Source organism: Xiphias gladius, chromosome 17 (genome assembly GCF_016859285.1).
Source record: "Xiphias gladius isolate SHS-SW01 ecotype Sanya breed wild chromosome 17, ASM1685928v1, whole genome shotgun sequence".
Classification (NCBI taxonomy): domain Eukaryota; kingdom Metazoa; phylum Chordata; class Actinopteri; order Istiophoriformes; family Xiphiidae; genus Xiphias; species Xiphias gladius.
This window is the reverse complement of record NC_053416.1, coordinates 25,209,596-25,230,602: the sequence shown is the minus strand read 5'-3', so window position 1 is coordinate 25,230,602 and position 21,007 is coordinate 25,209,596. Positions and strand designations below refer to the sequence as shown.

The window sequence follows — 21,007 nt, the reverse complement described above, 5'->3', positions numbered from 1 at the left end:
TGAATTCTGATCCATGAGAAATTAAAGGAAAAACCAACATAAAGTGTCTTAGTACGGTGCTGGGTCGACATGAGCTGCCAGAGCAGCTTCAGTGCACTTTGGCATAGATTATACAAGTCTCAGGCTCCCTACTGGAAGGATGGAAAACCATTCTTCCAAAAGATATTCACTCTTTTTGATGATGGTGGTGCAGAGCGCCGTCCAACACAAAATCTCCCATAGGTTTTCAACTGGGTTGAGATCTGGTGACTGTGAAGGCCACAGCATGTGATTCACATCATTTTGACACTCATACTCATCAAACCATTCAGTGACCCCTTGTGGCCTATGGATGGGGGCATTGTCATCCTGTTTCTCCACTCGTTCTTCAGGTATTTTTATTAATTCATCATGATGATGTCTGTACATCAATATCTTAAATCTCAAGCAATGCACTTGTTTAAAAAAAGGAAATGGAATCTGCTCAAAGTGCTTTACACGTCAATAAAAACATAATGCTCACCAATCAAATGTTTAAAGTAGAGATGTTTGAAGGGACAACAGCAAGCCCCATCAGATGACCCTAGAGTCCTGCCTTTATAGTATGGCGCCATAAATTAATATATGTAAGCTTCAGCCTTTGTACTGTTTTCCTAAGAGAGTGATGAGTCAAATACAGTGATCTAACAATGGTAGAGCCCAGGAGGAATCTGCAGCAGTCTCTTTAAAAGTGAAGATTTTTGAGCTGAGACTACTTAGTAGTCTGTTGAATGGTCAAATGAAGAACCAACAAAACCCTGACAGAGTTGCATTTCTGTGCTATGAGAAAAGACAAGGTGTATGTGCTTCGCTTGGTGACTCCTTGCATTTGAAAAATATTTGTTTTGATATTGAAAGTCCTATGGACTTTGCTGGGAAGGAACCTGTCCATATTTTTATGTTACCTTATACCATTAAGTATTTGTACAGCACAATGCGCTCAATTATTTTTTGCTATATGAAAGCAACTGCATTTGCTTGAGGTTCTTGAAGACGTTTCACCTCTTATCCGAAAGGCTTCTTCAATGACTATTTAGCACTTAGAAATACCATGACATGGATAGCTGAGAATCTTCACAGACGTGCTGACTTATGTTCTTCTTACTGTTTAAAAAAGTCCCTTCCAATCCGACAATGCCTTTTTTTTAGCCTCAAGGAATAAGATGGCTTTTTGAACTGTATTTTACATAAAATTTGGCTGGATAAGCCTCCCTACCCCCCATTTAGAGCCTATCATATGCTTGAGAGGGCTATTTATACTCTCTGTTTTTAGTGTTGAAGAAGCAGTGTGTCAAATGTTGGCATCTGTACCTAATAAAAAGTGAAAGAAAAAGGTGTCCAGTAACCCTCTGTTATTTACCACATATGAATTGTGATCTAGAGTAACAGGATTCTACTCAGGATGAGACAAAGGCATGAATAACTGATTACTAAACACATGTGAGACAACAGACTTTAATATTGTATACTTTTTAGGATGGAAAGAAGAAGAACATGATAGGGACTCAAGGTGTTGCTCAAGTTTTTTGTTTTTTTTCAAATCTATTTTGTAAATCTTTTTCAGAAAGGCCTTGGTTACTTCATAGAAAAGCATAGTGTTATATGGTAATATATATTTTTCATTTCAAATGATTTAAAAAGGTGCTAAACAGATGAATACAAAATATTCTTTAATAATGACCATTATCTTCTCACAGGGTTGTCGATCCTGAAGCCTCCTCCAATGAATTGAGGTTTGCTGCTCAGCTGAGGCAGTGGTTCCAACTGCTCCACTTTGGTCTTGGTCCTCTGCTCACTGAGGAGACAGACAGAGCCTCTTCATAATATAAATTGTTACTACTACCCAGTGTTATTGCAGAGACAAAATGTAAACAAACCATTACATTGACTTTCACCTGTGGAGCTTTTTCTGACTGAGGTACTTCTTCTTGATGTTTGCAAGTTCATTGGCCAATCTTTGATTCTCACTTTTGTACTCATTCATCTTTGAGTCAAGCATTCTCAGCTCTGCTATCAACACCTGTAAAATCAGAGAAAAAAACATGTACTTTAACAAATGTAAGTATGTATAGTTTAATAGTTTATAGTTGAATTTGTTGAAGTCAGTTGACTTTGAAAAACATGTATTTTGTATTATTTGCATGTATTTAGGCAACTTGTGCCACATGATTAAAATCCTTGCACTGACATTTCATGAAAATTCTTCATCCGATCAGGAGCATATTATGGCTTACATTCTAATGAAAGCCTTCACTGGTTAAGACTTTTATAGAATGATTTTGAATTACTGTACATTTACTCTGTGAGAAAGAATCTGCCAATTTGATAAGATTTAATGGACACAGAGGATTGTGAGGGACAGAAACAGACATACAGTGGCAAGAAAAAGAAAGTGAACCCTTTGGAATTACCTCCTTTGAAGTATAAATTTGTCTTAAAACATGATCTTCACCTAAGTTACTATTATGAACAAGCACAATCATCATCATTCAAACATTCACAGTGTAGGTTAGAAAAAGTATGTGAACCCCTCGGCTAATGACATCAACAAAACATAACTGGAGTGATGAGTTATGAAACCTGGAGTCCAATCAATGAAACATTTAAAATACATTTAGGTTTGCTACTCACAGGAAGCATCTGCTGATGTGACCCATGCCTCACATAAGAGAGATCACAGTGGACGTAGGATCAAGAATTGTTGATTTGTATAAAGCTGGAAAGAGTAAAAAAAGAAATTTCTATCTCCACAGTTAGACAAAGGGTCTAACAATTTAGATAGATGATTTAGATTAGATTGAGACAAATTAGTGCTGTGACGACTCCCCCTAGAAGCTGGTACCAAACTAAGATGATTCCAAACACAAAACAATAAATGTTCAATAAGGTAAAAAAAAAAGCCAAGAGTAACAGTTAAAGGCTTCAAGGAATCATTGTAGTTGGTTAACACCCCTGTTCATGAGTCTACCATGCGCAAATAATGGAGCATTGTGTCCGTAGTAGGAAAGCACAGAGGAAGCCGCTGCTCTCCAAAAAAAACATCACTGTACACCTGAGGTTTGCCAAAGAGCACCTTGACACTCCACAAGGCTACTAAGAAAATGTTTTGTGGACTGATGAACTAAAGTTGAAATGATTGGGAAGAATACGCAGCACTACCTATGGCATAAAAAAGGCATTGCATACCAACATGAAAACATCATCCCATCCCATCCTCATGATCTGGGGCTCCTTTGCTGCCTCTGGGCCTGGACAGCTCGCCATCATTGAGGGGAAATTGAATTCTCATGTTTTTCCAGGTATCTTATGGGATAATGTCAGGGTGGCTGTCCACAATGTGAAGCTCAGTAGAAGTTGGGTGATGCAGAAGGACAATGAACCTTAAAACTGAAGTAAATCTACCACAGAAAGACTTCATTCAAAGAAAATCCACCTTTTGGAGTGGCCCGGTAGGAACCCAGACCTTAACCCAATAGAGATGCTGTAGAATGACCTCAGAGAGGCATTCACATATTCTGTGTCTGTGAGGGGTCGAACCTCATTTGCTGCTAAATGAGGTTCGACCTGTTATTAAATCCAGAGGTTCACTTACTTTTAAACCAGTACTTTGAAGGTTTAACGGGTGTGTTCAATAAAGACACAAAAGATAATAATTGTTTGTTTTTTAGCTTAACTTTTAGCTTTTTGGTTATTAGCTTATCAACATTGTGTTGTCTCCACTGGTGATTTACATAAAGATCAGATCATATTTTATGATCAATTGATGCAGAAAACCAGGTCATTCCAAAGGGTTCACATAGTTTTTGTGCCACTGTAGGTGACTTGGGAAAACCAGAATCTGATGGACTCAAATACAAAAATGAGAAAACATGCAGTAGAAATAAGAAACAAGAATTAAAAATATGAAACAAGAAAACAAAAAATTAAGACAGAGATACTTGGACTGTGAGATGAAAGTTACTAAACACCTTGAGCTTTTTCGTTCTCTCTCTGATGGTCCACCGGCACTGCTGGAGCTGCTCAGCTGCCTCTGGACCAGGCTGACAGGCCAGAATGTGCTTCAGCTCCACATACAGCTTCTCCTTTTCCTTGGTGGGGAAACAGGAAGAAAGAAAATGTTATAGATAAGAGAGAGGGTTGTAGCGAACAAGAGAGAGAGAATGACTGTGTGAGCTTTCACGCTGCATATCTATTCTGATTATTATAGTGAGGAAGGAAAAAGTACCACACCATATACTTTGCATGTCCCTGTGTCTCCATTCTATACTAGCTTTGTTATCTGCTTCTGCCAACCTAAAGCCACTATATGTTTGTGGAAAAATCAAACAATCCTTAGTAATAGTGGTCACAGTCTACATGCTGATATGAGCCCATTCATTTTCAGTATCCTGGGGTCAGATCCATGCTGTCTGCTACAGTCAATCATAAAATAAATCAACTCTATTTGTATAACACCTTTCATAAAGATTATTGCAATTCAAAATGCTTTATGTGTGAACAGTAAAACAACTAATGAATAGGAAAAATAGAAATAAAATTTAAGTAATGGCCATAAAACATTATAATCAAAAGATAAGAAGCTAAAGAGGTAGGTTTTTAAGTTTGTTTAAAGGTGCTATATGTAAGTATTTTAATTTAAACATTCAAAAATTAACTAAGATTATCAACAGAATGTGAAGAAATTACAGTTTTGACGTTATGTCAAAGACGTCTATATATTGTGTTGCAGAGATATCTACTGGAGTTAGCATGCTAACCAGTGAGCCCCGGTCTGTCCCATCTTGTAATACCACTTTGTACCTCAAGAGTGAATCACTGTAGCGTCTAGTCTGCCCTGAGTCCAAAATGAGAGAATGAATAAGTACTGCTGCCCAGAGGGTGAATTCTAACTTCTTGTCAGTCCTGTTGAACCCTGAACAGTAAACGCAACGATCGCTGAAGCTCTTGACAAGGGACCATGGTTACCACCACCACCGGCACCCGGCAAGAAACAACGTTCGGCAGCAAATAAAAGAAGTGATGAATTAGAAGCAAAACAAGAGTTAACATTGCCGTTGCTTTCCATGGCTGGAAACAGCTCTTGGCGAGTAAAGGAATAAAGTTTTATGCTGAACTCACAACGCTTCTTCTAGACGGGTAAGTAGACAGCTGTTAATGCTAACATTGACTATATAGCGATACTAAAAACTTACATATAGCACTGTTAAAGATATCAACACTTTGAAATGCTCTCGGATCCTCAGGGAGGCTTGTTGTCTTTCCTAATACTACCACCATATAGTGCCAAAGTAAGACATTTTCAAATCCTAGACACAGTGGTTTTAAAAAGCATGTATCCTCCTAATAAGTATTGTGTGTGTGTCCAAAGCCTGATTACCTTATTCCTCTGAGATATATTATTAACCACAAACTATTAAAAACACATCAGTTCAGCACACTGTACTGGGTGACATGTGACATGTTCTTTCATTACATGAACACACACACTAGTTGTTTTGACTCAATTCCACATATACCTTCCTGCTGCCCAAAATACTCATGAAAACCCTAAATGTATTTTAATCTGCCGCTGAAAAGAATCGCAAACAAATGCAATATGTCCTGTTTGAGAAATGTTTGTAAAAAACTACAGTGCCCAGCTTTTTTAGGAAATTAATGCACTTTTTTTATTTTTATTTTATTTTATTCATGACCTTTAATATATACTTTCACAGACAAATGCATTGTTGTTTTCGGTCTTTTCATGAGATTTTTGTGACAGTAATAAAATTAAATATCAAAGGCTTTATCATTTAAGCCCTAAAGACAACGTTGATAAAAAAAAAAAACTGATGAAGATAATCTCTTATTATTATTCCCTTATTGTTCTACAAGACACATTGAGGGTCTGCCTTTTAACTTGGCTGCCATTGTCTCTCAGTTTGAGCATCTGAGCAGTTGCACTATAACGCACTGGCAACAATCACTTTACCTCTTGAATACAGTGACAGAAAATTGGATACATATAGTAGTTTACACACCAGCTCCTTTTTGGAGAAGTCAAATCGCTACTTCATCAGGTTAAGACTAATTAATCCAAAGAGGCGTGTACAGAGAGTGTCTGTGCTTGTGTGTACACATTGATGAGGGAGTGTTAAGTGTTTACCTGTAGTAGGAATTCATGTTCCTCAAGCTTTTGGGTCTTAGCAATAAGTCGCTTCTGTAAGGACTGAATCTTCTGGATGAGTTCATATTTGCCAGGGTCACTGCCCTGCAAGGGAGAATCATTTACAAGACTTTAATGGCCTGAGCATTTCCTCTTTGAATATGAGGTTTACTCTACTCAAAAATTTTGAGTGGTCTTTTACGTAAACCAGATTTTAAAAAATGTTCACATTACTGCGAGGCAAAGAGCAACAAACGTAACAAGCTAAGGGCGTTATGGCTTTAAGCTAACCCACACAGACACTAAACAAATCCTTCACCTCCAGTCGTCGCCATCGGTGAATATTTATGGGCTTCAGCTGTTCCTCAAGGACACTGTTTCTCATCCTTTCTCTGAGCAGCTCCCTCTGTAGGTGGAACAGTTCTCGCCTGCAACGACACAGCTCAGTGGTATTTCACACAGCGTTTATATACAGCTACATACAGTACAATAAGTACCTGTAATTTCAGGAAACAACCACCACAAGACATTTTTAGTCATAGGAAATATGAATAACAGATCATAATGCAAAATGATAAGCCTTTTTGAAATATAAGTTCAAATGTAAGGTAATGAATGAAGTAGATAGAGTTTGACTCCAATCTTTAAGGTTATGCAGGAAAGCTTTACCACAGAAAATTCTTTTTAGTTTTAATAGAAAAGAGTTCACTATGGTTTTGGAAGCTAGAGATTGAAAGGAGGTTATTCCTAGCTCTTAGTTGGATCTCTCTCCAACTTGCTCCATCTTTCTTTGAATTGTGCACTTCGATTCTAAATATCACGCTTTGTAGTTCACCTAATTCATTCTCTATCCTGCGCTCTTTGCTCAGTGCCTGTGTCCTGCCTCTCCCTGTCTATTCCAAATTCTTCTCTTTTCTCTCTATTCTGCTCAGCCCCTTTTCTCTTTTTTACCTCAGGTCCTCAGTGTTTGGTACAGTCTTGTCCAGGATGCTCTTCTTGCGCCGTAGTCTCTTGATCTCCAGTTTAAGCAGACGGATGTCTTCCATCCGCTGGTCATAGTGGAAGTCACCCTTGCTCAGGATTGACTGCTGGATCCTGATCTTCTCATACAGCAGGGCACGCTCATCGTTGCGGCGTAGCAGCTGTTTCCCCAGGTTGTCCCTCTCTCTGATCACCTTGAGTGAAGTTTCACCAACAAACAATCAGACACTAGTCTCTGTTCTTGATTTTTCTCTACCTCTTCTTGTGTACCTCCTTTTCCTTCTGTACCTGCTCCAGTTGTTTCTTCTGTTGGATCTGCTCAGCATCAGCATCAGCTATAATATTCTGCAGTTTCTGCTGTTCTGCTTTTTGACTGTCAACACGCTGCTTTGTTTCCTCCAGCTGCAGCTTAATCAACTGTAGCTCCCCCTGTAGCAGGACACAAAGATGGGATGGGTACACACGTGCATACAAATTAGGCGTAACAGGTATTGGCAATATACGAGGAAGGTAGACATAAAAAAAAATTAAAGCCCACTCTGAATTGTAATCTTTTAGGGTTTTACCACTAGCCCAGGTTGGTTTATTTTATCTAAGTTATAAGACATGCAATGCATTTGTCACAAAGTTAGTGAAGCTTCATTAGCAGTACAGGTAAAGTACAAGATTTACATGAACATTTATTCATTTTGCAAAGGCTTTCCTACAAGAGTGAATTTACTAAAAGGGCTAAATATTAAATATCTAAATGAGGATGAGACGCTCAGAACCACAACCCACTAAGAACCACTGAGGCAGAATGCAATACCTTGAGGGACTCGTTATCCTTCTCTAAGCGCTTGTGCACCTGCTGATCTTTGGCAAGGGCCAGCTCCTTCCCAGTGATCTCATCTCTCAGCCGGGTGACCTGGTTGTTCATAGTCTTCATCTTCCTCTTGATCTCTGCAATCTCTTCCTGAAGCAGAGGGGGACACACTTTTCAAACTAGCAAATAATGAATATAAACACAAGAAACTACTGAAATGAATGAAAAAACATAAACTTAATCCAAACCTTTAATGCAATATATCATTTTCAGGACATCAAAGAATCTAACGGCCATAACTTTTCAATTTCCCAGTAACTGACAGTTTGTAGCTGAATTACTATCTGGCTGACTGACTCTTTAACTGGCTGATTAGTTTACAAATTTGAAGATCAGCTGTGGCTAACAGGAACACATTACTCTTACCTGAGCCTCAATGAGGTTTTTACTGTAGAGGTTCCTTTCAGACACAACAGACTCTAGCAAGTTCTCTTGCTGTTTGAGCTTGCATTCTGCCTCTGTGACCTTCTTCCTCCAATCAAATATCTCCATCTCTCTTACTTCAATGTCATTCATTTTTTGTTGCACCTGCGGAAGGGAGGAAAGTTTCACTAAAACAGGCTAAAATACATTAATCTAGCTCTTAAGCTAGCTCTTCTGTATAACCTACCTTCTGCATAAGGCTGCTGGTCTCATTGATGTAGCGGTCACGTTCCTTTTCCAGCTGTTGGATGATCTTGCGCTGCTTCTGGGCCTCCTGGCAGTATCCACTGATCTCATGTTCCAATGTCTTTTTGTCCTGGTCAAGCAGCTTTACAAGGTTCTGCTGTTTCTCTGTTGACTGTGCAGCTTTGATCATGTTCTATTGATGGGGAAACAAGCATAAGCACAAGTTGTGGAACATAAGTAAATACTAAGCAAGTAAGTAAATAAATGCTAATTCTGGTTTTGAATGTGTATTGAAAAGCATTAACACAAAGTCTAGTTTGTTGAGAGGCATGAACTGTAGTTTACATCATATTCATTTTACACTACTGTTTAACAGACAAGAGATAAATTAGAGCTGAAGAGGACTAAAAGACAAGATAAATACCCTGTGGGCCAAGGTGTAGTGCATACCTTACTTAAGATGTCTCTCTCTCGGATCAGCTCGTCTATGGCTTTCTTGTCAGCTTCAACTTGCTTTTGGGAAGATTCAAGATCTGCGGGGAGAAAGATGGAGACATTTTGTATTGATGGTCAAAGCCAGTTGTGTTGGATATTTTTATATGAACTAGTTCTCTTCCATGAGTTTGCCACTATGGCATTTAAGTCATTTAGCAGATCGAAAGTCTTTAGTGAAGTCTGAATAACATATTAGACTCAAGAAAAGAAGCTTAATTTTTATATCACAATACACACATATACATACAAACACAATATAGAATGTCATAAAGTACACTTTGTACAAGGATTGTAAAGGAGAGACAAGAAAATGCCAAGAAATATCTGCGAGTAGAATGGCAGTGAGAGAAACCATAAATATGAGAGAAATAAAATGGTAAAAGAGAGAGCTAAAATGAGAGATGGACAGAACGAAAAAGGCAATCTGAAAAATACATAACAGTGTCAATGTACACAGCGTGTCTGGGATTAGAAATGGCCATTTCTTGTTCTCCTCTCAGTTACCACATAAAGCTGTTGCTGATAGTTGAGCTGATAGCTCCAGGACTCTACCCATTACCTCTATGACCTCTGTTTATGTAATAGTGCATTTTTAGCTCCCAACTTCCACTCTGATGATAGTATTTAGAGAACTGGATGTTAGTGATATATGCACAGTCTATTTGCACAGTTTCCACTGAGAAAGACTGATACTTTTTCCAGACTGATTCTCTGGATTTTTATTACAGGCTAAATGCTGACTAATGATAGTAATAATAAACAACTATGATAATATTATGAAAATACAAATAAAAGTTTTTCTGTTATATATAAATATATATATATATATATATATACAGACACTATATATCTATAGATGTATATTGTGTTTAAATGTGTCTGCATGCATACACATGCGTATTTAGGATTGTCTGTAAATGAATCTTGTTGCTTGAAGCATGTTTGCCATGGTTGGAGAGGGAGGTAGGAGAAATGATCTGCATCTCTATTTACTGCATGTTATACAGTCCGCCAAGCTTATGTGGTATATTCAAGTTAACAGATAGGCCTTCATTATTCAAGACTGTCTTAAAACTCTGCTCACATGCTTATACTGTGTCTACATTTAGTTATTGTTGATCGAGTTATTGGTCGCTGTATTCTTCCCCTTGTACATACTGGCTGTGAAGAGATCCCTTCTTTCAGCAATTTCAGCGTGAGTAACAATCTACAGTCATTGGTCTGGTTGAAGATGTCTTCCTAAATTGAGGCTTCATATTGGCTTCAGCTGAACTTTGGAACTCACTTTTGCACAGAAAGAGAAGCCTTCCCTTCCCAGTGTGTTGGAGACACAGCTAGTATGAAGAGTAGGAATGATAACAGCTAATAACTATAATATGTGACATGTGACTTGCATCACATGTCAGTCATTTAAGTGTGAGACTGGTGAACTCACCGGGACCAAGACAGGGCAGCAGTGAAGGAGAAACAGATTGGGAACCAAGAAGGTCATCATTTATGTCAGTCTTAAAGTGCACCTGCATATCTATGATACATAAGGCAAGCTCTGTTACCTTTCTCCAGACCAGCTATCTGAGCTTTCAGTGTCTCCCTCTGCACATCCACATCAGCTTTCTGATCCTCCATCTGGTGGAACTTCTTCTGGATGGCTTCTCTCATCTTTGTTTGTTTGGCAATCTCCTGACGCATCTGAGTCACCTCCTCTTCTCTCATCTGACAGGTGGGGTTGTATGAAGCATTACACAGAAGTAAAGGGGAGGTGAAAGAGTTTTGAAAAAGGAGAGTGGATAACATATGCTACTGTGCACCCAGGGTAATAATTCAAGTTTGTTCTGTCTCTCTGACCACAGCCCTCAGATAACTGATTGAAAGCACTCAAGACAAAACTAATATCCCAGTTTTTGCTTACTTTGTTTTCTTGGAGTAGGATACAGTTCAAAACTCAGTAGACCTGTTTCTGACTAGCTCATTACATTTTGGAGCAGTGCCCCCTTCTGGTTCAATGGGACAGATAGCCATCACCTATTGTCAGGTATCATCCACTACTGTAGATTTGAGGAAAATGTCAAATCTTATTCCTTCTTGCCTTAAAAAAATAAAAATAATTATTAATAGAATATTTTTTCCAAATAAGTTACTAACCACACTGACCTGCCTACCTAACGATGAGTAGAAAAACAGCTCTGAAGGAACAATTGCACTCTCACATCTCCATGTTGTGTGATTTAGTAATCAGGGTTTCAGGTACTATATCTCTCATCAAGAGTGTGAACTCACTATCAGTTCTTTTACTTTACCACTCTCTACATCTCATTCACATTCAATATCTTTCATGCACAGGCAAACACAAACACTGCTAAGCGTACACAAACAATCATGTATATAGTAATCATGTATATACTGTATATTGGCTATCTTGAGAGGCAGAAGTGTGTCTCTGTTGCTCAGGTGTGAATGTGTGTGTTAGTGGACAAATGTGTACCTTGAGCTCATTTGCGTTCTGCTGATTTTCCAAGGACAGATGTTCTTTGACTGATAAGAGCTGCTCACACTCCTCTTGCAACTTGGTGTTCTTCACCTGCATCTGCTCCAGCTCTTTGGTGGATCGCTCATTCAGGATCTGTCATAGTCAGGGGAAGGATTGAGGTGTAGAAAGAAACTGTTTATTTTATACCGCATAACAGCCACCATATGTTACTAACCACACAATTACATTTACATTGGTTTTGTTATGTTATGGTTAATCATCCTAAATAAAAAAATGATGCACTGACATGACTTATATCAGGTGTACTAAGGCTGTTGGAGGCTTGTGGTGGCCTAACTCCTTACTATGATAAATTTAAGTTTGCTTTATGGTTCATTTGTCACTCTTCTGTATATTACTTCATTTGAATATACAGTAAGGATTTATACAAGGAGTACACAAAATACTGGACAGAACTTACAATATATGCAATTCAGTCCATATCTAATCCAATTTTTTTGCCCACCTCAGGGGTAGGGGCATACAAAATCTATATACGTATACATAAATACATATGTACAAATAAACCCTTTACGAATTTTGGTTAAAGAAAACAATTAAAAACAATAGTAAAAAATTGCATAATTGTCTATATTTTAACTAAGATGATAAGTATTATAGTAGGTGGTTTCCCAAACAGTAAACCATAAAGAGTATGCATCCCACTCCATTGTTCACCTTTAGCTCTTTCAGCTGCTGCTCCTGTCTCTGCTGCTCCTCTTTGGCCCTTTGGCCATGCAGATTCAGAGCTTTGATGTCCCCCATCTTTGCCTCCATGTCGATGTGCAGCTGCTTCACCTCCTTGTCCAGCTTTTCCTTCAGCCTCATCTCCCGGGAAATCTCATTCTGTTGTACCTGGAGCTCCTGCTGCAGCTAGGTTTAGACACACCGAGAAGCAGCAAGTTGGCATCAGAGCTGTATTTAATATCATTTTATTTGTGGGGATCTCACCTTCTTCAGCAAAGCAGCAAGTATTTCTCCTAGGGTTCATTGTTGGAACCCAACATCTGGAGCTACGTAATTTTGTTAGCATTAGTGCTGCCTGAAAGAACTAAGACCCCATTGTACTCAAATGAAAATATCCTTTAAATCATATACAGTATAAGTAAAGATTTACCTTCCCAGTTTGGTAAAAAGGCTAGTGGAACCCTTAATCAGCTAATGTAGTGTCTATGCTGAAGTGCATATAACAACAAATAATTGTTGTAGGCACAATGCCTCATGTAAATACATACATTAGGCCATCTGCAGACTCAATGATGTGGTATAATATTGCAAAGCAGTGCTTTCTAAGTATATGCTAAAATCAGATTTCATTCTACTTTTCTAAATGAACACTTTTTTTTTTTACAAAATCTGGTATAGCAGAGTTTTAAGTCATAAACACTGCTTGTGTTTCTACCAATGATTTAAACATGTGAGATCTCAGTCATTTTTCTGTATGAGAATTTGCCCCATACTTACCTGAGAAATATTCTCTAAGGCACTCTGTCTTTGGGCCTCTATCTCCTGCTGGGTTGTAGTGGCCTTGTTTAGTTTTTCTCTCAGAACCTCGACAGTTGCCAGCAGCTGATTCCGCTCCTTTGTCAACTCCTCGTTCATTTTCAGTAGATCACTGAAAAAACAGATTACAGTTGGTTCCATTCACTTTACCCACAGGATCCACACAATAAATTATTAAGAGTGTGAGAAGGAGGACACACAGCTCACCTCTGCTCTTTGTCCATAGAGAAGCTGGTTTGTTGTTCAGCAATTTTCATTAGGTTGGCAACTTCTTCTTTTAAATTCCTGATGGTCTCATTGTCCCTCTTCTCTTTATCATGAGCAGCATCAACCATTTTCCAAGCTTTATCCAGCTCCTACAGTGTAGGCAAAGGAACATTTTAGCAAAATCTTGTGCAAATAACACAATCTGAGGGGTCCAGAAGGGAAAAAAATTATAAAACATCACTTGTATGAATTAATAAAACACTTTCTATAGCAAACACTACATACTCCATCAACTGGCTTTTCTGGACCTTCAATTTTACACAATCCACATGTAACATAACCTCCATGTGTGAAATTATGCAGAATTTGAGCCATAAACAAACAAATGATAAATAAGACATTCTACAATGTACTGTAGCCTCTCATGTTCTGGCAGTGTACCCTCTTAAGTGAAGCTATTGTTGTCTCATCGTCTTGGGACAGTTTCAGGGCAGCTGCGACTTTAGTTGAGGTGGACACAATCTCTGCATTCAGCTCCTTGCATTTGGACATTAGCCTCTTCTCATTCTCTCGGGACTTCTTCAGAGCATGGATGAGCTTCTCGTACTCCACCCGGATCTTGTCCATGCTCTTGTCCCCAACCAGCTCACTGAGCACCATTTGGAACTCCTCGAAAGACCCGACAGAGTCTTCTCCTACTTGTCCCGTCTCCTGGAAGTACAGCAGAGCCACAGACTGCGACTGAAAATGTGCATTTGACCCTTTAACCTACCGTGGGTTGAAGTTCATACAGATAGCAGAGGAATGAAATTAACATTAGCAAGCATGCTAATTAATAGTTAATTTCCTTTAAGCTTATTTTGCTGACAATAACGTTATAATAAATGTATGATGCTCAATTAACATAACGTTAAGTCGCCATGTAAACCTTTTGAGACCAAGTCTGAGGAAGAGCGCTTACCTCCATTATCTAAATTGAAAAGTCAATATATAATTCGTTAGTCCTCCCAGGTAGCGTAGCCCTGGTGTATTTCCAATCGACCTGTTGATGTCGGTTGCTTGGCAACCGTTGATCTCGCGAGAGAAGGGGCAAGTTGGAGCTCGCCACAGAACAATACACTGTACGGCGTAAATACACTGCCGCAAAGTAAAGCAACAATGTAGGCTACACTCGGCTGTTACTGAGGGGAACACAATCTGACAAATTCCTTCCACCAAGGATAAATGATAATTTAATGAATACTCTCCGAACTGTATTCTAAGTATCAAATCTAATGATAGCACGAGGATTCACAAACAGTGTCCGTGTGTGCATGCAGAAATGGGCAAAAGGCCCACTATGTGATTGAAGTCGATTATATTTCAGATGAGTCTAAGAATAAAAAATTAACACAATACCATCATAAAAGACAAGTGTTGTACATGCTATATGCAAGTTTGGCTCTTAACCCTATGGTCTTATCACACTCACCTGAAGGAAGTGAGACGTTTAATGGGTTTTTAAAAACATGTTCCATGCACTGTCCCCACTTGGCAGGATTTCAATATGCACCATTAATAGGCAGGGAAGACTCTGAAAGTATTCAACCAACTTGAATAAGCACACATCTTCATGTTACAAAGTTTATAATTGCAGACCTCCGATACACCTTTACAACTCACACTTTTTTCATTGCAAGTAAACCACTGGTGTAATTAATATTAATTAATGATGCCTCTGGTTTAATAGGAGTGCCAGTAAGCATGCACAATGATGGAGCGCTGGAACTTGAAAGCCTAATTAATGTTACTGGTTACACCTGTCTGACCAGCCAAATGTTGTTTTTGTTGTCTTAGAGGATAAAATATACGTATAACAAAAACCCAGTTACACCTTACAGTTACCAGTAACACACAGTTGGCCTGTCACTGAAATGAAGACAAGTGTGCCAGTTCACAGCTATAACAGTAATAAGCTCATGTGACATAGAATGTCATTATAAAGTGACTTACCCTCTCTCTCTTCACTTAGGCTCCTGACTTTGCAGACTAGTGTTCAGCCACATCATGCAATACTTTATAATAACATACCGTAGGAGTGTGAGGACTCTTCTGTTCCAAATGTTACGATGCTTCAGCTCAACCTGAAACACTGCATCATGTACGGCACTAATCGTACCTTTACTTCAAACAGATTTGAACTTAAATGATGTGCTAACTGATGCCCAAAGGTAACCCACTCCACCGAGAAATACAGAGAGATGAGATTCAGCTACAGGCCGCTAATGCTGGATTACATCAATTGCTCAAGGACAGGAAAGATACTTGTGGACATAATGGCCTAAAGAGAGATATTTGCTGTTTATTCCACTCCCTGTTGTCGAAGGACATTTCTGTCTTCTCTGCATGCAGTGCCATCATTAACATGGTTTAAGGAGATGCTAATCCAAAGAGCCACAGTTGCCCCAGCAGATACTGCAGTAGGATTATTTTAGTAGATATGGAGAGGCTACCACGATTTTTTTGTAGGAGGTTCCAATTCCCTAGTTTTGTTTTTTTGTATGGACTCTGTGAAAGCCTATTGTACTGTACAACATATATAGAATACATACCATAAAAACATCAGGTTAATTTAATTATACATGATTATATGGCTGAATGTATGGCTTTCCTCTTACCACTGGCACAATACCACTCCAAACAAAATAAAAACAAGAGTGGAGGGCCCTGCTACAGGCTCTGAGAGGCTGTTTGTCACAGTAACATTATTTCTACGAGGCAACACAGTCTGCTAATTTATTTTATATGTACAGAAATGAGATTAAAGAAGAACAATAGCTGCCAGGAAAATAGCTCTACACCTATTTTGCACCAAAGGATGAGAACCATTTTGCTCAAAAACATGAAAAGCCATCTTAGAAAATTTAAACATTTTAATAAATAAAAACTGATGTAATATACACCATTATGAATATACAACTACAACAAGCATACCAAGACATTTGAAATACAAAAAACTGACAGTTCAATTTACTTGCTTTAAAAGCTTCAATTTATAGGAAGAGTGGGGGTGAGCAGGGATTACAATAGCCATACATTCTTGTTTGAGATTGTGCCAACAAATATAAAAAGCATCATGAGTACTGACTTCTCAGAGATGGTCAACATAAAAAAACTTAAGAGTTACATATCTGGACTAAAGATTTCCATGAAGAGACATTTTGAGGTACTGAGTTGTCTACGCCTGTAACTAACAGTGAACACACGTTTGTTGTTTTGGTCATAATAAAAAAAAAACATTAAAAATTAAATCTGTAACTCAAACCAGTTTTACATATCTCAGGAAGACCGAACAATTAAGAGGAGAGAGTGAGTTCACTTTGTTCTTCTTCCACTTGTATTGCATTTTGTGATTTTAAGAAAAGAGATAACCAGCTTCATGTAGCTCGTACATAGTTTTCATGTATAGAGGCTCAAAAAAGTTGAGTTGAGTGTTTGCAGCAAACATTTTTTACTAGTTTAAGACAGCATCTTTACGAGACAACATCTAGATGCTTTTTCTGGTCTTCAAACATAGTCACACTACAGGTCCCTTATAAACAACAACCTCCATGGGTTTTGGAGTAGCTTGGTTGTAGTAGAACCAGAAACAGTCCTATTGACTCGAAGATGAGTGGAAGTCTTCATTTCATTCCCTACAATACAAGGATAACTGCAGGTGGAGTATGTATGTTTACTTGACCTGATAGAAAGACTATAGAAGGATTTAAATGTCTGAGATGAATACCGTATCAAAGGTCATGGTGATTATATCTGATCACTCAGCACCAAACACAATGTGTGCATACTATTTGCAACCGCCAATACATTAGACTTTGAAGCACTTTGAACTTCAACCAAAATTAGCAAGAAAATTGTAAACTCAATCCCAGGAAAATCATTATGATGCGTATTCAAATTAATGTACTATCAAGTTTCCTTGCTTTAAAATTTGCCGCTCAAAATGTAAGTCTTATCTGATCTGTGTATTCCCTGAAACAACAGCAGTCAAAGAAAACCGTCTGAAACACATGACTGAACCAGGTCAAATGATGACCCACTGGCCAAACAGCAAACTACAGTACAGTACAGGATTGTGTAGCTACATTTTGTCTGAAGCAAGGAAATAACTAACTTAAAAAAAAAGCACCACAGATGTTATTAAATAGCACCAGTTGTTAGAATGTATATGATGTGTTTTTGGCAATGTACAGCACTGAATTAAATATCACCAATGTCAGGAGTAACTTTTAGCAGCTGCTGCAATGCTCAACCTCCACTTTTAAGCAAAAGGCAAGAGAACGTTGATCACATTAACTTGCACGTGCTTCTGTTTATAACCGAAAACATACCAAAACTAAACATTTGGATCCCCTTACGTGAGATCAAAGCAGCATCATGAAGCACTGTGTCTGTTACATACATACTGTAAATATACGCTGTCAAACAATTCTATCTGCACAGTTTGTAAATTAGTTGAATATACATTTATATTTCTGTGCTCTGCTATGATACAGATTGCAAGGGAGCACCATAGTAGGGAAAAAGATTCTCACCATTCTTTCATGCAAAAACATATTTAAAAAGAGGAATGTGTGACTGCAGAAGCGATCCTGGTGATTGACCAGAACAAGTCAAATAATAAACTAGCGAGGAGCTAAATCCCTGTCCCCTACAGGACGAAAATGATCAGTGTGATAAGATGATGGCCCACATATAATTCAAAAATTACATTTGCTATTCTCACCAAATGGACATCGCTATAAAAACTAGTTTGCTGTATTCTTCTCTGAGAGTTTGTATGTAAAAGACAGTGAGATATACAGTACAGTAACAGCAATTTTGGTGCACCATTCTCTTGTTTTGTACACAGCTGAAAACCTCAGACAGATGTTATATTTCTCTACTTTGTGTAAGATTCTGCATTGCTACAGTATAAAGCAACAAATGGATAAAAAAATAATAGAATATAGACTTATGCATTCTTTAAAACAAGTACTGTTCAAATATAGATACTCATATAATCATTTTAGTTCTATATATATATGTTTGTGTGTGTGTGTGTGTGTGTGTGTGTGTGTGTTTGCGTATTTTTTTCTCTATATTTATTAAATTCTTAAACTAATTTCTAGCATGTTGAAGATTTCCATTACTCACATACAGTATACACATTGGTCTGTAACGCCATGTTATAATGTGTCACTGAAGCAGACCCTATGCTACTCAGTTCCCACTCAATCTTCAATATAGATGATGTGCATCATATTTTCTTCAACAAAAAATATTTATGAAAAGGTATGCTTATTTAATATATTATTTACACAGTGTAACTAAACTTTTTTTTCAAATCTCAAATCTGTAATGCCTTTTTGTACACTCAAGTTTGGACAAAAGTTGGTAATATCTCAATACTTTTCTCCATGTTTCTGTAACGATAGTATATCGATGGCAAGTATCATTAAGACTGATTTCAGATGAGCTTGGCTAGGTCTCAGGTTTAGTTTAGATTAAGGTCTCTGCCTGAATGTATCCTTCTGCTGTGGTCCTTTCGTTAAAGATAATATTTCTGCAATTAGCTCTTGTTTTTGTTTGTTGTGTAGCTTTTCTAAAGTACAGCCCATAGTTCCTTTTAGGTGTATCTATTATAATACCACCTCTTCTTTTAAAGGATGTTCTTGGCAATGAATTTAAAGTCTGACAGGTTTTAGTATTGTGTAATATATCCATGGGCTTCTACTCATTGTAAAGAAAGCTGATGTGCAACATCTCACTGGCCTCTGAGCTATTATTTCATTGGAAAGACAGAGTAGTGATTTGTATGCATTGCACTGCACTAAGTCACCTTATCACATTGCAGTTCGTGGCCAAAATGTCAGGATACTATTGTGAGTAGTACCATGAGTGACCATAAGTCAAAATACTAATATGTCTATTTATTTACAGGAATCTCACTGATCTCAACAATATGATTAAACTCTATACCTCAATATGTGTAAGTTGCTCATTCTGGCTCAAATTTGCCAAAAAAAAAAAAAAAAGTTGTTGTTTTTTTTTCTATTTTTTGAGGAAACAGACCAAAAATCATATGGCAGTTTTACTGTAAGTGTCAGACATTGTGAGCTCAGAGTGCAGAGAGATGCATTTCAAGAGCAACTCAATATGGTCCATTAAGTAAAGAAAAAGAAGCGTTTTACTTGTGTGGCATGTGCTAGCACCAGAGATTCTCCACTCTTAGCAGATGGGATAAAAGCCTGTTCAACGTGTCAAAAATGTTCGACGAAAATCTTCGACGATAAAATATGTACAGCCAGAGTAGAATGACACCAAAGCCAAACTCTAGTTCTTCTCAGCTCAAGAGCCAAGTGTGATACAGTACTGAGATTTTCTATACAATTTGTCTTTTAATAAGTGATAAAAATGTGTGATGCTTTCTCTTCAGACACCACAAACACAGCTAGTTATACGCTATTTCAGGGTCTTGTACAGTAACATTACCTGCAAATCATCACTGTTATCTCAAAATGTGTAGTACTACTGGGGGCTCATATGACAAAGTTACAGTATACTGTATATGCAAATCATATGCAGAGTTACCCTCGTCAAGTTATATAATCCATCATAATTCTGAGCTGGGGTCTTTCACAAAGAATCCATCATTTTCTGAGGTTACATCTATGTAATGGACTTAACACAAGTCAGACTGCAATTTGACAAATAGAGCATCAAAACCGACTTGTTTCTTTTTATTCCAGACAACTGTTCTGTAATGTTCACCCTAACATGTACTATAAAAATATCAATTGATAGACATCACAGACAAATCTACCAGCAAATCATCTCGAGACAACTCTGGGTGTTGTGACAGTTTCAAGTCCACTGAACGTATCTCATCACATGGCATGTGCTTTTATTGCATCTCAACACTAATGTAGCAGAATTGCCTTTAGTGTCAAACAATTTAAAAATTTGAACCTATAAGTCTTGTTGTAATTCAGGCAGAATAAGTGTACAGCAGTGTTAGTTGTTCAGAGCAACATTAGGATTGCATCTTCAAGTACAGTGGGTGGTTTTTCTGAATTGGATGTCCATTTTTTTTTCTCTAATGCACCTCTGGAAAATTAGTGTTTTATAGTCAGTTAAATATCCTCCAACCTACTTTGACCTTTCAGGTAAGCAAAGCTTTTTCATTGGCTTTTGCTTCAAAGTCTGGGACTGAACAGAACATTGCTGTCAAGCTTTTCTTGCACATAACAGCTGTAGAATGTTTGCTCTGTTAGTGGTGATTCCCCATTTTTGTCAATAGCATTCAAATGTTCATACCATGCAAATAATATCTTTCACTATACACTATGTACATGGACGCATTTTTCTGTGGCACATTAAGAGGTATACAGTACTTCTTTGTTGAGGCAGATCTGACCTCACCCTCAGCCTTGTTAAGGTGTCTAACCCATCCAGCTCACACTTTCCTCACTTCACATAAGTCTCATTAAAGCCCTTGTGATGAAATAACTGCACAGCCACACAAAGCTACAACTCCCCACCACCGCTGGTTTGAAGAGCTTTCTTGTGACTTTGAATTTTCAGCGTAATCTCTAGGTTGGTGTACAGAAGTTTTCATGTAATTCTCTCTACATTC

The 21,007-nt window shown here is 37.9% G+C and overlaps 1 protein-coding gene across 1 annotated transcript; it reads right to left on the bottom strand.

Annotated features, from left to right (window-relative positions):
- Positions 1–1,701: 1,701 nt before the first annotated feature.
- cfap58 (cilia and flagella associated protein 58) lies at positions 1,702–14,377 on the bottom strand. Its single transcript, XM_040151057.1, has 18 exons — positions 14,312–14,377; positions 13,792–14,061; positions 13,351–13,499; positions 13,105–13,255; positions 12,319–12,513; positions 11,596–11,733; positions 10,667–10,826; positions 9,069–9,151; positions 8,620–8,811; positions 8,376–8,537; positions 7,953–8,099; positions 7,433–7,573; positions 7,115–7,338; positions 6,483–6,591; positions 6,164–6,268; positions 3,987–4,106; positions 1,914–2,038; positions 1,702–1,813 (listed from the first exon to the last, which is right to left on the bottom strand). Exons 1-18 carry the CDS (start codon positions 14,315–14,317, stop codon positions 1,702–1,704), a joined length of 2,589 nt encoding a protein of 862 aa, XP_040006991.1. The 5' UTR covers positions 14,318–14,377.
- Positions 14,378–21,007: the final 6,630 nt, after the last annotated feature.